This window comes from Drosophila sulfurigaster, chromosome 2L (genome assembly GCF_023558435.1).
Source record: "Drosophila sulfurigaster albostrigata strain 15112-1811.04 chromosome 2L, ASM2355843v2, whole genome shotgun sequence".
Lineage (NCBI taxonomy): Eukaryota > Metazoa > Arthropoda > Insecta > Diptera > Drosophilidae > Drosophila > Drosophila sulfurigaster.
Window position 1 is genome coordinate 28,632,940 of NC_084881.1, and position 18,611 is coordinate 28,651,550.

The window sequence follows — 18,611 nt, forward strand, 5'->3', positions numbered from 1 at the left end:
AATATTGGAGGAGAAAGAAAAAAGAAGACCTATCCCAACAAATAAATGATTGGCGAAAACAATGTAAGGTATTTTTTTCAGTATATTATATATAGTATAGTATATACTACAATGTGATAATATTTAATCAAATATTGAAGCAGAATAAAACAGAACGCCTAACCCAACAAGCAAACAATAAATAAATAGAACGTTGTATACATTATATACATATGTGAATACAGTATATTATTTAAGGTATAGTATATACTGCAATATGTTTATGTTTGAGTATTAGAGCAGAGCATCACAATCTATTTAGTAAATATACAAATATCTAGAATATTTTTAATAGAATAGTATAAACTGCAATATTGAATTGAATGTTCGAACAGAGCATCACAAACTATTTAAACAAAATTGTTGATTCATTAATTTCGTAATTTATTATATTAAATTTATTATATTTAATACTTTGTTGCTTGCTCTACCAACATTTTACTATAGATTTACTATCTTAAATATGGCATGATCACTTTTAGTTAAAAAAGTATTAACACTCTTCGTTAAGTTTATATTTAGGAAGCAAATTATTTGCTTCCTTTGCTAACTTTTGAGAATGGAAATTAGGAATTCTTAGCTTGCTTTCATAATTTTGCTTATCTTCTAAGAATATCTATACTTTTGTTTCTATTTATCAGACGCTTTTATATCTCATCATATCAATTCTTCCTTATCACTTTGAAAGTTGAAAATTTATTAAATCATATTATTATACTTAACATTTCATTTGCTTGAGTATCGTTTTCTCATTCTTTTGAGTTCCATATTTTATTTTATACATATTATATTATATTGTTTTACATTACATTGTAAAATCAATAACTACAAATAAATTCTTCTTTACTTGTGCATCGTTTTCTCATTTTCCTAAAAGATAATTTTCTACTATTCCAAATCAATCAATAATTTCACTTGTTTCATTTGTTTTACTTTCATATACATCAAGAAAATTGAATAACTCATAACATGTGTTGATGTCTTTTTCTACTAACTACTCTCTAAAATATTTCCTAGCTGAGTGCATTTGATTTTCTTGTATTTCTTACATAATCAAGTGCCACCTTGGTCACTTTTGGTGTATTTTTAAATGTTTTTTGGCTATTGACAGCATTTTGTGCAGATATTGCGATATGCGCTTAACACTCGTTAAGCGTCACAAATTACAAAAAGAAGCCAAGCAACGAGACGAAGCAACATCGAGTGCAACATCAAATTGCAATTATCGCAGTGGAAAAAAAGGAAGCAACACAAACTGAGCAAAATAGGCGACGACCCCAAAGAGAAGCAAAAGCAAACACAGCAACAGCAACTTGGAACAACAACAACAACAACATCGAAACTAAGCAAGTGTCCAGAGCAACAATTGTTGCAACAACAGCAACTGAAACTAATGCAACTTGCTGCTTGAAAAGCTGTTGCAACTATTCGAAAGTGATTTTCACATGGGCAATTAATGTTTCAATAAACGATATTCTAGCTGCAGTAACTGTAGCAACAACAACTTTGGTTGCTGCTGCTGCTGGGGAGGCATCAACAAATTTGTTGGCAACTTGCAACTGTTGCCGTGTTGCCAGCAACATATTGCTGCCGCTGTGGCTGCTGCCGCCTCATGTTGCAGCTGGAAAATGTTATTGAAATTGGCTTTTTATGTTTATGAAAACGGCCGCTGAACTGCCGACTTGCCACAGCAGCAAAGGGGTGAGGAGGGAGGAGGAGAGGAGGGAGGAGGGAGAAGCATCTTAAGCAGAGTATTTCTGTCTATAGATCGGTTTCGGGTTCGAGTTGCTCTCGCACTCTCGGCGTTAATTGCTGCCATTTGCAATCGTATTTATGGCTCACGCCTCGCTCACGTTTTGGCCATCAACTGCCATCAACAACAGCAACAACAGCAACAACAACAACAGCAATTTAGACAACAACAACAACTTTGACTACAACAAACTTCGACAGTGCGTACAAAATGTTTTGCTAATTGCCAATTTTATTGGCCAGCTAATTTGTGGGCGGCAGCCATCGAAAAGTCAAGAGTCGCGATTCGGATTCGGATTCGGATTGTGTGGCAAGTTGCCACTAGACGCGCCTCACTCTCTTCCCCCTCTCCACCTCTCCTTCCCCCTCTTCTCTAGCAGCTCACATTGGGGGCAACAGTTGTTCTTTGATTTCGCAGAACTCTATAACGAGACTTTTCCATGAATGGAATCGCATTTCACTGCAAACTAAACACGAAAAACCAAATAACAAATGGCATCTAAATGCATTTTAACAATTTATGCGAAAATTTCATAAATTGCGCTTGCTTTGCCTTTGAATTGTTGTAGCAAAAAGGTATCAAAAAACATATCAATAATTGCGAGTAAATCATTCAAGTAGGGGAACATCAAATACTTCGAGATTTGGTTTAGAATTGTGACTAATTTAAGCTAAGAAAATGTTTAAGCATTCATGGTAAACTTTGCTGCTAAAGTAACTTATAAATTGATACCTAACTATTATTTTCATCACTAATATTCCTCAATCTTATGCATTTGTTTAAGCAAATAATTTCATTTACCTTATTAGCATTTCAATTATTAGTGATATATTATATCTGCAATAAAAGAGAAATAATATTAGAAGACATACATTTATTTATATGCTTAAAAACTTAAATTTGAAATAGCTTAAAATTATCTTTACCAAATATACTTTATTTCGATGATAATTCTTTAAAACTTAAGACATATATTTATAAATTTGTATGCCTACAAATTTAAACTAAAACAGCCAAAAAGTTGGTACTCTAAATTATATTAAATATGAGAACAATTCTAATAAAATTTGATATTTAAAAGAAATAACTTTGAAATATACCGAAAAATACTAAAAATATGCCATTATACATATTTGGTATATTGATATAGTACTACATTAAAAATATACCATATAAATAAGTGTGGTATTATTCATGAGATATACCAAAGTAATATACCATAGTAATATACCACAAAAATAGTAAAAATATACCAAAATTGCATACTTACTAGTATATTTTGAATGTAATGCAATATCGATATACCATTTACAGCCTTGGGTATATTATAGTATTTTTACAGTATATTCTTGGTATATTTTTAGAATATGGTTTTATTGAAAATGTGCTGCAAGTATCTCACAGTCGACCACTCCCGACTGCAGTTTTCTTATTTGTTTTTTCAAGTCTTGTTAAATTCACATACCAAATAATTTATACTAAATAGTTCATATAATAATTGTTACTGAATACATTTGATTCATACTTTCTTAGAGCATTTTTCCCCTTAGTCTGCAGCTTTAGCTTAAGTTGGGGGTCTATTAAATGTTAGTTGTAATCAATTGATAGCGAGCAGAGTTTCACTGTGAAATGGTTGCACTTTGCTTAGCAATCAATGAGGCGGCGCATTCCACATGTTGCACTCAACTGTGAAGAGGAGTCTCTCAGTCAGCCTAAGGTCAATTATGCTGTCTTCTTGCAACTGAGTTTGACCTGTGTGGAAGCTGCTGCTGTTGCCGCTGTTGCAGTTGTAGCCAAGGCTATGAATGCACACAATCTATGACTGAGTTAGTTGGCTGTTGGTTCTCTGTCTATAATTTCGGTTGCATACCACAACGCGAGTGAGTCGAACTTGCCACATGCAAATCTGCCTGCTGCATTTTGGACCCTTTTGGACAGCCAACACTTTGAGCTTCTTTTTTTTGTTGTAACTAGCACTTAACTTGGCTTTGATTTGAAGTTCGTGTCCCTATGCGAACTCCAACACCTTGCCACTAGAGAGAAATAGCAAGTGAGAGAGAGGGAGAGAAGCAACTGCAGTTGCTGTTTGAGTGAGTGATTACCGTTGTTTGTGGCTTCGCAACGCGGTCGCAACAGGTTACCCATGGGAAAACCTGCCCCAGCCAAGCAATTACCTTCAGACTCCAGCTGCCTGCCACCCCCCTCCTTCCCCTCTTCCCCTTGCCACCCCTCCCCGTCGATGTGCTGCTCCCATCGTCTGATGTTGCTGCTGCTGATTTTGATTTTGAAATTTGAACTTGAGGCTAAAGGTAAAAATTGTTTGCCAAGTAATTGGCGCATAACGAGGCTGCGAATTGTGAGCAGCGAGGGAGAGGGGAGTAAGGAGGGAAGGGGCAGCAGCAGACGCTGCCAGCGGGCAAAAGAGTTGGCGTTGGCTGGTCCATAACATTTTGGCCAACTTGGTGCGTTAGAACGTCGATCGTCGAATGTTGGCAACCAACGCCCCACAAACTGCAGTCGTAAAAGTCGTGCAAATGCCAGCAAACACAACTTGCAACAGCAACTGCAACAGCAACAGCAACAAATCAAGCGTCAGGTGCATTTCCATCAGCGATAATTCGCTGCTGTTGTTGCTGTGGTTGTTGTTGTTGCATCGATTGCGGAAAACTTGCAACAGCCGCTGCGCATATCACAGCCGAATGATCTGAACTCGCAGTCGAAGTCGAAGCTGCAACACAATTGTCTTTGCAACTGCAACTGAGCCATATTATTTGCACTTTATTATCACGTTAGCAAAATGAGCAAAACGTGCAGCAATCGAATGAGAGAGAGCGATTGATACAAGGAGAGAGGGAGAGGGGGAGAATAGACAAATGAAACGATGGCGAATTTTGCGCCCACCCGCCCAAAAATAGAAAAGAAACAAACTCAAGAGGTTCTGCTCGACTGTGAGATATCTAATAAGTATTCCTGTCTAATAAAGTTTCATCGAACAGATTAATTAAATTTACTTTTCAGACTTGACAAGAAATAAGGAGCTTGAAGAAATTCCTAAGCAATGTTGCCAAACTTCACAGACAGAAACAAAGAAGAAGCATGACAAAATTCTTTAGCAAACTTTAAATTTCAGAATTATAGCTCTTCTATTTGTTAAGATCGAAGTATTTGTTGAAAAAATTCTTATGCAATGTTGCCAAACTTCAGCGAGAGAAACTTAAAATTTCAAATTTCAGTGTTATATCTCTTCTATTTCTTAAGACTGAAGTTTTTCTTTAACGACAGGACTCTATAAGAATCTATAATGTAACTAATATGAAAAGTTACCGAATTTAAAAGAACTTTATAGGTTTAAAGCTTTTGCTTAACTTTGCTTACATGTTAAGGAAGTTTAATAAGAATTTTCTTGTAAATGTTAATAATTTATAATCTAATTTATAATAACCCTAATGTTAAGAACTTCGACAGCTTGAATAAGAATTGTTAATAATTAATAAAACACCACAATGTGAAGAATGTTGAATTGAAAAGTTGTTTTTAACTAAATTTAATTTTATATTAATTCAGTGTCATTAGCTTCTCATAAATTCAACATTAAATAAAAAAAAAACACAAAATGTGAAGAATAAATAATGTTAATTGAATACTAAATATATAATGCTAATAACAACTAAAATTGTATTTATATCTTTAGCCTATCATACCCTTTATACCTTATGCTTACCACACTTAGAGAGAATAAAAATAAAGTTGCTGCTGCCAGCCGCCTGTTTGTGTGGCAGCCACATGTTGCAGGCAGCCTGTTGCTTGGCCGGCTGCTTGGCCAGTGGCTGGCTGCCCGCCTGCACCTTTGACCTTTGCCAGTGCTATCACAACAACAACAGCTACAACAACAAGAACAGCAACAAATGCAAAGTCTAATTTCATATTTCTAATGGAATGCAATCAATGAAACTTGCAACTCAGCAGCGAAGGAGGGGCTTAAGGGGCTGCTCACATTTGTCTTAATAGCCAAAACAAAACGTAAAAATATCGAAAAACATTTTTATTCATATTTAATGCTTTCATATTCATTTTTATGCATTTGGCAATCTGTGGCAAAAGGCTAAATACATTTAAGAGGCATGTGCTACATTCGAGAGTTGCAAGGTGGAGACTGGAAAAATGGATAAATGTCACAATTGTTGCTAAGTGGAAGGCAGCGAAAGTTGGCAAATTCAAGTGAAACAATAGATGATAAAAGTTATGATAATTGCAAAGTATTAATATAGAAATTGGAATATACTTATGATCTGTTAATGCTAAGAGGTATTACTAATACAGACAGACAACTTTTCATAATAAAATAAACTTCCTCTTTTTATATAATGCCAACGAATTACACTTTGAGACTGCTTTAATATTAATATTGCTTAACTAACGAATTTCACGCTAATCTAAACCATATTAAAGCTTAGTTTTGTCTGTGAAAACATTCATTAGAGAAGAGCATTAAGAATTGATTTCAAGCTTAAATCGCAAGTTTTACTATTCGAATTCTACTCCTATCCTATCCTAACGTGTTCTATTAAATAATATGCTATTATATCTTATCCTATCCGCTCCTATCATCTCCTATCCTCTCCTATCCCATCCCATTCCATCCTATCCCATCATATCCTATTCCATCCTATCCTATCCTATCCTCATCTATCCTATCCTTTCCTATCCTTTGCTTTCTAATTCTTTCTTATTCTATCAAATACTATCCTTTCCTATCGATATCCTATTCTATCGTATTGTATCCTATCCTAACCTTTCCTATCCTATCCCATTCAATCCTATCCTATCCTATCCTATCATGTCCTATTCTTTTCTTTCCAATTCTTTCCTATTCTATCGAATACTATCCTTTCCTATTCTATCGTTTCGTCTCTTATCCTATCCTATTCAGAATCATCCTATCCAATCCTATCCTTTCCAATCGTATCCTAAATTATCCCATATAATACTATTCTACCCTATCCCTTTTTTTTGTTAAATAAAGTTCAATAAGAAATTCAATAAATTCTACAAAAATCTATATATTATCACTTTAAAATTCATATCACAGCCCATCACATTAGTCCTTTATCTACCACTTTGATGAGTCATCTCTCACTCTCTGTCTCTTTTCTCTCTCACATTTCCTTCTCAGTCATTTAACGTCCTGTCAGCTGACTCACTCGTTATTTCCACTCACAAAGCTGTGACGTCATCCAGGCTGTCTCTCACTATCTTTCACTCTCTATACATTTGTCAGCTGTTGCATGCAACGTGCTCTCACCCAACGCTGTTGCTCACACTCTTAACGCGACTGTCGAGATTTTTGCCATAGCAACTGCTTCCATCAATCATTATATTTGTCCCTGAAATCAAACGCAAAAAGCATCCTGTGTGCCAGGCGAACAGCGTCGCATAGCAAGCAACACTTCCGGTGCCGCATTCCAAAGCGTGCCAGCGAAAAATAATTTGCAATACGCAGGATATACACAGAGAGAAAGCGAGAGAGAAATACACTGAGCGAAAGCGAGATAGAAACTGGGAAACAGGGTCATGAAATTAGCACGCGTCGAGTCCTTGAGCCACAAACAGCGGCAAGGACACGAGTGAGAGAGCAAGATAGAGAGAGAGAGAGAGAGAGAGAGAGCGAGTAAGAGCGGCTGCTGTTGCTGTTATAGCAACCACGCGGCTTCGTCCTGTTTTCAGTTTTGTGCCGCTTGCCTGCTAATTTTTCTGTTCGCCTGCTGCACGAAGGCGCCAAAATTCAACATTTTCGCTGTGTGCGTGCAACGCAGCAACGTCGCTTCTGCCACAGGACGGACAAGGGAAAAAGGGAGAAGAAGGACCGCGGCACTTTTGAGTGGTGGATTTGGAGTTGGGCTCACTTGAGCTGCCTCCACCTCGGAGTCACTTTTCGAGCTATTCAGTTTGTAGCTGGCTGGGGGGATAATCCCATTTTGGCAGCTTGTATTTGCTAGGGATTTAGCATCTCTCCATCTCCACTTCCATCTCTTACACACACACACACATATGCAGAGAGTGAGCGTGAGAGCGAGAAAGAGAGCGAGATTGGCTCAAGTGCACGACACGGCGTAGATTTTACTTCTCAAATGTAATCGGCGCACAGAGTTGAACAGGCAGCGAGAGAGCGCAGCATGCAAAGTAAATTGTTTGTGTGCTGATGATGCTGGGGGATGTTAGTCACACTCACACGCACACCAGCACACCAGCACACTAGCGCACTCTCTCACACATACACAAAACTAAGGCTGACACACATTATCACAGCGACACGCATTTTAGGCGAACAGGCAAGCAAAGCGTTCAACAGCGTCACGCATACTAAGAAGAGAGCTCTGCTAAAGCGGAGAGTGAGTGTGTGGAGAGTGTGTGTAGTGTTTGTAGTGTGGAGAGGCCTTTAAATGGGTGGCTCTCTCTCACTATCGCTCTCCCACTCTCTCTCAACCAACTCACGCACACTGCGCTACGACAAACTTGCGGTTCGCGATGAACGACAAACAGAGACGCAGCAGCCACAGCAGGCAACACAGCAGCATCTCCTGTGTATCCCGAAAACAGGCTCACCCCCTCCTCTCTTCTTCCATCCCTCCTCCACTCGCTCGCTCTCTCATCAACTATCAAAAGTGCGCCACACTTTTTTTTCAGCTAACGCTTTCTGTTGGCATTTCTAATGCAGCTGACGCAGCTGTTGCTCTTGCTCTTCTCCCCCCTCCCCACCTCCCGCACCATCACTCTCTCTGACGTCACTGCTTTTTCCACTGGCATCGATTTTCACACGCCTCTCTTGGGAAATGATAAGAATGCCAAAAGTTTCAGGCAAACATAAAGCGCGCGTAGCTCGCTGCCTGCTGCGTATCCCCACGCATACACACACACTAACACATTAGTATACACACCCACGCACACACACACACACACACTCAGAACATTCGCAACATCCCGCATCCCAGTTTCAAGTCACAACAGAGGCGCCACCCGCGCCTATGTGCCACACTTTCTCTCTCTGCCAAGTCGATCGATGGAAATTTCTTTATACATTTTTGATAACAGCAAACTCACGCGTATGCGTGTGTTATGCACTGAGTATCTGTGTGTGTGCGGGAAATATCGACTATTGAATCAACTGCTGGGATATCAGTAGACTGTGGCAGCAAACGTTCACTCGGTTCACTCGATGGCAGTGGCATTAAGTCTACCTCAAGTGCCCACTTGAGCGCTATCAAGTGCTTTCTTTTGTTGCCCTTTTGTGGTGATAACTGTTTGTCAACAATTCGAACTTGCCGAAAACCTTTTCAGTTTGATAAGGTTGCTATAAAATTGATAGTTTTACTGCTAAAGTTTATGACAACAATAATTATTAATCACATAATTGATTCATTATCTATCAATTCAAGATTTACTTCTCGATCGAAAGCTAGTTGTTCTATATATTTTATTTATTTGTTATTTATATTTCTTTAAATATCAAGATTTAAAGTTGGTCTATATATTTTATTTATATTTTTGATGTAAGTTGATAATATATTCTATCTGTTAACATTCATTTAACGTTAGTCAAAGAATTAATAAAATATTTTGAATATATCTACTTGCTCTGTATATTTAATTAAGGCAGATAAAATGATAATAATACTTTCCTATTTTTGATCATTTCCCGAGTTGGCATTTTCACTTATCTGCTACATTAAATAAACTTTTATTTATCGAAAAGCTGCGAAAGTTGATCAATTTTATACATAAATGATGTTAATATCATTATTGTTTTACGATATATATTATAATTCTCATATAATTATTATATTATAGTAATTACTCAACTTCTCTAGAAATATTTTTTTCTTTTGCTTTCAATTGATTGATTTAATGCGTTCTGAACATATTTTTAAAACGTATTCTATAATAATTTGTAGATCTAGTATATTGATAAACCAAATATAGCCTGTGGTATATTTCAGTATACTTTGGTATAACAATTCGGTATATTTTAAGAATAATGCCGCAGTAATTTGCTCTTAACGCAAATCTAGTAATACTAAATTGATATACCAAATATAACCCTTGGTATATCAGTTTGGTATATTTTAAGAATAAATACCACAAAGTGTTGCTTTTATTTAAAATGATTATTAGCTAGCTTTCTGACTTGCTTTGTATTATTAAAGATATCATTATAATCATATTTATTTAATATGATTTATTTCCTTGGGTTTCTATGCTACATTGATTGTTAGTGACTCATAAACATTTTTATTAGTTTCTCTATTTGCTCTACTTACTTTATTGATATAAATGAAAAACTTGAATAAACAGTCATGCTACTAATGGCACTCAAATGCTCTCTTCAATGTTTTCTTCGTCTACCATCAATAAATGTAGCAGCAACCATTAACCTAATATACATATTAAAGGTGACTATCGCAATTGATGCATCACTTTTAGGCATCCTTTAGCTATTTGTGGGCCCATTAAGTTGAGCACTTGAAAAATGTGGCTGGAAAATTGCAGCTGCGTTAGCAAAGGGCTCGCAGCGTTTTTGATTTGCGCTTTTCAAAGTCATTAAAGCCAAATTAAACGGCCACAAAATCGAACTCAAACGAACTCCACTCAAATGGCAAATTATTCACTGTCAGGCGCAAAACGAATGCAAATGCAACACAGCAAACAATTGCGGCACAAAAAATATTATTGCCAAATGATAGCCAAAGCTCTCCTCACTCCTTCTACTTCTCTCTCTCTCTCACTCACTCTTAGTTGACTCCCCCAAAAATAGAAGCGAATCGATGAGGTCGCTGATAACGAGACAGAGCATTGCAATTGAACAGACGATCAACTTTGGTTTCGGTTTCGCATTCAAGGCGAGTAGCTTCAGGTCCTAACTGCCGTCAATTGTTGACTTTAATTTGTTTTATTGGCGCAGACTTCGACTTCGACTTCGACTTCAACTTCAACTTCGACTACAACTGCGACTTGCAAGTTTCAAGTTGCGAAGTGATGCAGATAACGCTAACTAAGCGGGTCAGGGCCTGGCTGCCACTGGCCACAGCTCTGAGTATCTATTGTTGCCATTGAAGGAAGAAGACTGGGCGGGGGAGGAAGGTGGTAAGCAGTATGTGCACACACGTCGTATACGCAACCTGAGCACAAACCCATTTCCATGACAATTGAAGAGACACGGCAACAAGTAGCTCAAATATTCTATTTGGATATGTGTTTTGTTTTTGTTTTTTGTTTTTCTTTTTTGTTGCTTTAATACCTTTAGGAAGTCAAAGTCCACAGCAAAACTAGCAGCACAAACAACAAAAGCCAAAAGTCACACACAACACAAAATGCGAACTCGTATTTACAATAACAAAAGGCCGCATTTCGTGGCGAGTTTTCTTCTTCAATAGCAGACAGGTCTCTCTCCTCTCTCTGTCTCTCTGTCTGTCTCTGGGGGAGTCGCAGAGACTAATCAGAATTGTAAGTAGTGCTGCATCCACTTATCTTTTATGTAAATTACCTGCCATAACAATTTCTGACGGTCTACGGTTACAATCGGGAAGCGTAGTCGGAAAGACGCTCTGAAGTTTCAAAGAAATGCGAATAAAAAAAAACTTTAAATACATATAAATACGAGCAGAGCACAAAAGCAAATTATTGTCGAAATGTTTAATGACAAACTGTTGATGCCATGTCACGAACTTTCCTCAAACTGCAGGAGCTGCTGCTGCTCTCTGGCACTCAGTTCACGAGTTTGTAACGGATTTGCGTTGCGTTCACTTTGGGGAGAGAGACAAAGACAACGCTTATCCAATATCCAGATATCCAGGCAGCACTTCTTTTATTCAGTTTCAGTATCAGTATCAGGTTCATGCCCATGACTTCAGAGAGACAAACACAAAGTGTGCATGATGAGCAATGAGGCTAGACATCAACAAATTGTCTTCAAGAAATACATTTAACAGTAGAAGCTTGGCAGCCTGGCAACTTGCAAGATGAATTGCGACTTTCAACTTGATTGAAATCGGTTATTCAACTTTGTCATTCGAATAGTAAATGAACTGAAAGTGCTGAATAGAGTGCACAACCATCTAGGATGGTGAAAAAATATTTATTACTTGAAAAACTTAAATTCCCTAATTAAGTATCTATTAAATAGAATGCAAAGATATTCATTCCTAAACTTAAGCAAATTCCTTATTAGTTCTGTAATTCTGAAACAATTTTTGTTCTGTATGTTTGGGTAGAAAAGTATTCAAACTTTGTGTCTCCACGAAATGTATGTAGAAGGTTTCTTCAACCCAATAGCTTTAATAAAGCACTTTATGGTATATTTTACATTCTGTGGTATATTTTGAATGTAGTTCTGTATCAATATACCAATTAAAGAATTTAGTATATTTTTTTATGGTATTTTAATTTGGTATATTTTAAAATTAATTCCACACTGTTGTGATTTCGTTTAAAATCGGAAGCGAGTATCTCACAGTCGAGCACACCCGAATGTGTGTCTTAAACTTTAGCCTTAAACGTATTTAATAATCTTTTACACTAAACGAATAATCTGATTACAACAATTCAATGGAATCTAATTCTTTTCTTTGCGTGTTTGTTCTATTTAGCTACAAACTTTTCTTTAATTATAAGTCTCTTCTGCTTACATTTTTTTCTAATTTTGTAGCTATAAACATTTACCTCTTATTATATTAAATTCTTTAATAGTGTTCTTATAAAGTAAACATTAAATTTTAATTCGTCTCACACTTTTTCTACCACAAACTTTTCAAGCATATCCAAATCGTTTGATACATATTCCTATGCATTATTTGTCGCCATTTGAGACAAAGCGCAACTTTCGCTTTTTTCGCTTCACTTTTACTTGAACTTCACTTTCATTTAAGTACTCGCTGTTGGGGGAATCTCCCACAGAATGTCGGCGGCATTGAGACTGAGACTGAGAGTCTGAGCTCTGCAAAAATTTCCAAGAAATCATTTGGTTACGCATGTTATCAACACACCTGAACCTCAAAATAAAAAGAAGAGAAAAACACAACGCTTGTTGTTCTTTCCAACTACAATTCTTCAGCTCATATATTTACATCTTCGGTAAGTGAATTACTTTGACTTCAATGGAAGTGACCCACAATTTTATTGCAGAGCACAATAATCTCTTTTGGGGCTAAGGTCAAGAGGGAACCGAACGGTGACTTCGACTTCAGAGATGATTTCATCGATTTGGTTTCATCAGCCAAAGAAGAAAATGTATCAAAAAAATACGAAGACAAATTACATATGGATTCGCACATTGCATGCATATCGTATGATATGAATCGACGCGGCATACGAAAATTGAGAAACGATTATCAATGCGATGCAAATCGGATGATCAGTGTGTGTTTTTGTCACAAAAAGTCATTGCGCCGCAAACTATTGCAGCAGCAATAGCATACTCTCCTACATCTTTGGCTTTTCAAACTCAATATACAATATCGCATGATGATATATGGAGAGTGCATTGATCCAAGCGCTATTTCAGGGACAACTGATATCACATATCGATGATAATATACGACCACCGAGAGAGTACAGTAGTCGACAAATGTGTGGACTGGATTTCGGATTTGAGATTCTTGGGCATTTTGTTTTTTTTGATATCAATTTCGATCTGGAGTTGGGAGGAACACCTTGAACTTCCACTGACCGACCCGACTTGCTCCGACTTTGGAGAAGTCCGTTCCGTTAATTTATGCGCTAAGCAAGCTAAGATATTCTAAAATACCCCACACACTCTCGAGAATATTCCCAAAAAGAATACGCGAAACACGTACACACATATTACTCTCGGACTCGAGCCACAATCACATCACAACAAATAATTCAATGCATTGCGCCTGCAGATCACGCTAGTTATACGATAAATTCTGTGATATGCATGAGATATTTGGCGCCGATTCGATCGAGCATACGAAATCGAAATGTGCCCCCAAATGCAAACAAAATTCTAATGCAATAGATGCTTTGTACATACAGTATGTGTATCGAAAGGTGCCATCAAGTCGGCGAAATTCCTTTAATGCGCATCTTGCGAGGTTCAATGTTTGACATTGACATGTGCCAAGGCTTGCTGCGGGTTCTCCTCCTCTTCCCGCTCTCTCTCTCTCTCTTCTTCTCGATTAGCTCTCAATCTGTGCAATCAGTAAACAAGAGAACCCATTTACCATATTGCTATTGCTATTACTTTTGCCAAATGGTTTCTCACTTCTCAATTCGGACCCATTTCTCAGTTGTAGCGCCATGCGGGCGCAGCATGCAAAACTCTAACTCTAACAGCAGAGGCAAAACACACACATGTGTTTGGCATGTGTGTATCTTTATCTTTTGCTTAGTCCTCGTGCCTGCCACACCATCAGGCGTTGACATAGGTGTGAGACCGAGGGCCATCGCATATCCTTGCGTAGTCCTGCCTGCAAGGGTTGACGTTTGCTAACTGAATAACCCAATCAATTACTCAATCCAAAAAAGAAAATAAGTTAGAAAGCTATAGTCGAGTGTACTCGACTGTGAGATACCCGCTACCCATTTTGAATAAAAAAATATATTTTGCGGTATTTTTCTCAAAATATACCAAGTATACTACAACAAGTAAGAAAGCTACAGTCGAGTGTGCTCGACGGTGAGATACCCGCTACCCATTTTTAATAAAGGCAAAATATTGCGGTATCATTTTCAAAATATACAGAATATATTGCAAAAATACTAAAAATATACCAAATGGTATATTTGGTATATCGATATAGTACACCATTCAAAATATACCATAGACGGCACAGTGTACCAGATTGTCGGCCAAAGCAACTCAGACCCTAGTAAGTAGGCGCTTTTGCCCATACAAAAGTATTTCTTTAATAACTTCCACAATTTTTATCTGATCGTAACCAAATTTTCAGGAATCATAACTACTATAGTAGTTCTTGTATACACCAAAATTCGCAACTCTAGCTTTAAAATTAGGCTTGTTATTCGATTTTTTTGATTTGCGGGGGCGGAAGTGGGCGTGACAAAAATTTGAAACAAACTTGATCTGCGTGCAAACATAACAAATGCTGTCGAAAAAAAATTATAGCTCTATTTCTTATAGTCTCTGAGATCCAGTGTTTCACACGGACAGACAGACAGACACACAGACGGACAGACGGACATGGCTAGATAGTCTCGGCTGTTGACGCTGATCAAGAATATATATACTTTATACATTTCATGCCGGCACAAAGTTATAATACCCTTCTACCCTATGGGTAGCGGGTATAAACATGTCAAAGTCATGATATTCGCCTGGACACACAACACTTCATTATAATTATACAATTTACTTGCTTGAAAGATATCAAAATTGGAATTAAATTATGTCTAAGCAACAAGATCTATCTATGCTAATACACTCATCTAATTTGTATTATTTGAGAATTACAAACACTTAAAGTTAAAATAAAAAACCTTTTAAAATAATCGTTTTCTAATTTTCTTTCATTATGTTTGTTCAAGATGTTTTTTATTTGAGACTATTTGATAAAATGCACTTAACTGTTGACTGCTGAAAGTGTTTGAAATGTGCATTTTAAAATATATCAAGATTTCAAAATCAATTTCTATTAAACGTGCTGAATCAAATTAACAATGTTGTTCTAATTTTTCGCATTCCATAAATATGAGATTATAAAGATGATTCATAGTGATTGGAAAAATCCATAATATATTCATGAAAATTTTCCGGGTATTCGAAGCTTTTCTCTATATTCTAATCTTCTAGCTTGTAAATACCATTCTATTTTTAAGAAACTTGCATTATAGGAATGCGAGTTCGATTATTCAACCGAAAGTTTTGTGACTAATTGCACAATATGATTATACATTTGAAACACTTAATTGAATTTTCTACAGCATTGCGCCTCATACAATGAGTCAGTTATTTGTGAAACTCGAAGAAGTAACAAGCTTACAAACAATGAAATACGGGTGGATAATATTTGTGCTATTTCAACTCGTTCTATTGCTGTCGATGCAACCGAGGGAAGCAAATGGCGCCTGTTGTAGGCATGAAGATGGTTGGTGTAAGGACGGGACATTTGCGACGCCCTGCTGTGGAATAAATCAATGCAATATGTTTTGCTGCAATTGCAGATGCAGAAGTGGATGGTGAAACATAAATTTAACATTTTAAAATTCCTATTCATCAGAGAGAACTTAATGAGTACATTTTTTTTAGGAGGTCCCGGAATAGCCACGGTGAAGATTCTCAAAGGTAACAAAATTCTCCGTTTTTATCTGAATGAAAGTTCTTTGGTTAACTATTGCTTTAACTTGACATTGAGAATCACGGCCTAAGAGTATCATATTTTTTTAGGAGTTCCCGTCGTCATGATCATCGTCATACCCATGATCGTGATCATCACCACAAACACAAAGGGTAAATAATTATTTTGTGCTAAATTGCGGATTTATAATTAAACAAACTATATGTTCTTAGAAGAAAACATTCCGATTCCTGCAAGTACACAATTCTCGCCATGTGGACATCAAAGGAATAAGCTTTTTATAAACAATTAATTTAATACTGAGAATTAAATTGCTCTCATTGAAGTTAATGGAGCGTGGCATGCAAAAATTCTAAGACTGTCTTCTTTCAATTCCAACGTTGGCTGGTCAAACACAGCAAACAGAAAACGCAAAAGATATAGGCATAGTCCTCGTGTTGGGCGAAACCGAGAGCCAGAGTATATTCTGGGTTATTCGTGGATGCGAGATCTCAGATCTCAGAAAAGAACTATTGTCCTAATGGTTATTTAATTTGGTTGCGATTATTTAACAATTGTATGAAATAATTGTATAGGCAAAAGTCGGCTGTTGTCGAGAGGTCTTAGTTGCTTTGGTTGGCAATCCAGTATATTTTGAATGTAGCAGTATATTGATATACGAAATATCTTTTGTGTATTTTAGGGCTAATCTATAATATATTCGTGAACATTTTCCGGGTATTCGACGCTTTTCTCTATATCCTACTCTTCTAGGGTGCAACTATCATTCTTTTTTTTTGCAATTTGCATTATAGGAATTCGAGTTCGGTTATTTAACCGAAAGTTTCATGACAAATTGCATAATATGATTATACATTTGAAACACTTAATTTAACTTTCTACAGCATTGCGCCTCATACAACTTGTCAGTTATTTGTGAAAGTCGAAGAAGTAACAAGCTTACAAACAATGAAATACGGGTGGATAATATTTGTGCTATTTCAACTCGTTCTATTGCTGTGGATGCAACCGAGGGAAGCAAGTGGCGCCTGTTGTCGCCCTATAGGAACTAATTGTCTGGACGGGACGTTTGCCACGCCCTGCTGTGGAAAAGATAATTGCAATATTTTTTGCTGCAATTGCAGATGCAAAAAACCATGGTGAAACATAAATTTAACATTTTAAAATTCCTATTCATCAGAGAGAACTTAATGAGCATATTTTTTTTTTAGGTTTCTCCGGAATAGGCATGGTGAACATTCTCAAAGGTAACAAAATTATTTGGTTAACTATTGCTTTAACTTGACATTGAGAATCCAGGCATAAGAGTTTCATATTTTTTAGGAGTTCCCGTCGTCATGATCATCGTCATACCCATGATCGTGATCATCATCACAAACACAACGGGTAAATATTAATTTTGTGCTAAATTGCGGATTTATAATTTAACCAACTATATGTTCTTAGAAAAAAACATTCCGATTCCTGCAAGTACACAATTCTCGCCATGTGGACATCAAAGGAATAAGCTTTTTATAAACAATTAATTTAATACTGAGAATTAAATTGCTCTTATTGAAGTTAATGGCATTAAAAAATCCTAAGACTGTCTTCTTTCAATTTCAATGTTGGCTGGTCAAACACAGCAAACAGAAAACGCAAAAGATATAGGCATAGTCCTCGTGTTGGGCGAAACCGAGAGCCAGAGTACAAGGTGCGTTCCAAAGTAAACAGGACTTTTTGAATCTAGCGCCCTCTGGCGGCGCCATCTATATGTCAATTGGTGCGTTAGAATCTGCTATCCTTTATCGACTTCCAGTAAAAATTTCATGACATTTCATCTATTGGAAGTGAAGTTATTGCGTTTCAAGTGTCAGTATGTTTTTGTCATCGGTGCGAAAATGAGCTTCGAACAAAACATTAAATTTTGTTTTAAAATTTTTACCGAAACGATTCAATTGACGAAACAAGTTTATGGCGATGCTTGCCTATCCCGTAGCAGAGTGCACGAGTGGTTTCAATGTTTTCAAAGTGATCGTGAGGACATAAATGACGATGAACATGTGGGCCAACCAAAATCCGTGATCACCGAAAATTCCATCGAAACTGTACGTGAATTCATGAAAAATCAGCCGAAATCATCATTGAAATTAATGGAAATAGAATTGATCATCTCCAAAACATCGATTTATCGCATTTTGACCGAACATTTGGGTGTGTGCACGGTTTGTTCCGCACAAATTGACGGACGTCCAAAAATTGCTCAGAATTCAACATTCGAAGTACCGACTATTGGACCAAAAATCACATTTTAACCATCAACCACTCCCCGTATTCACCTGATATTGCACCGTGCGACTTCTACCTTTTCGGAAAAATGCATTTGCCGATGAAAGGAAAGCGTTATGCAGACGTCGAGGCCATTCAAAAGGCTTGCACCGGCATACTGGAGGCCATACCGGGCAACGAGCTAAAACACTCGTTCGACTTGCTTTTGGACCGCGTAAAAA

At 37.0% G+C, this 18,611-nt stretch overlaps 1 protein-coding gene across 3 annotated transcripts; it reads left to right on the forward strand.

The window, feature by feature from the left end:
• Positions 1–15,751: 15,751 nt before the first annotated feature.
• LOC133842608 (uncharacterized) lies at positions 15,752–17,704 on the forward strand. Of its 3 annotated transcripts, none has more exons than XM_062275793.1 (4): positions 15,752–16,003; positions 17,334–17,369; positions 17,446–17,508; positions 17,569–17,704. In XM_062275793.1, exons 1-4 carry the CDS (start codon positions 15,765–15,767, stop codon positions 17,627–17,629), a joined length of 399 nt encoding a protein of 132 aa, XP_062131777.1. In that variant the 5' UTR covers positions 15,752–15,764; the 3' UTR covers positions 17,630–17,704. The 3 variants fall into 3 exon arrangements, with proteins under 3 accessions (XP_062131777.1, XP_062131767.1, XP_062131784.1); XM_062275783.1 differs by lacking the exons at positions 17,334–17,369; positions 17,446–17,508; positions 17,569–17,704 and adding exons at positions 16,074–16,109; positions 16,212–16,274; positions 16,335–16,478 and having other exon boundaries at positions 15,758–16,003; XM_062275800.1 differs by lacking the exon at positions 15,752–16,003 and adding an exon at positions 17,020–17,261.
• The last annotated feature ends 907 nt before the right edge of the window (positions 17,705–18,611 follow it).

What these genes read in the sequence shown, in the direction of transcription:
- LOC133842608 (XM_062275793.1), top strand. Translation starts at nt 15,765, where the DNA reads ATGAGTCAGTTATTTGTGAAACTCGAAGAAGTAACAAGCTTACAAACA. An exon ending in TGCAGATGCAGAAGTGGATG is followed by an intron (nt 16,004 to 17,333) that starts GTGAAACATAAA and finishes TTTTTTTTTTAG; the next exon opens with GTTTCTCCGGAATAGGCATG. An exon ending in CATCATCACAAACACAACGG is followed by an intron (nt 17,509 to 17,568) that starts GTAAATATTAAT and finishes ATATGTTCTTAG; the next exon opens with AAAAAAACATTCCGATTCCT.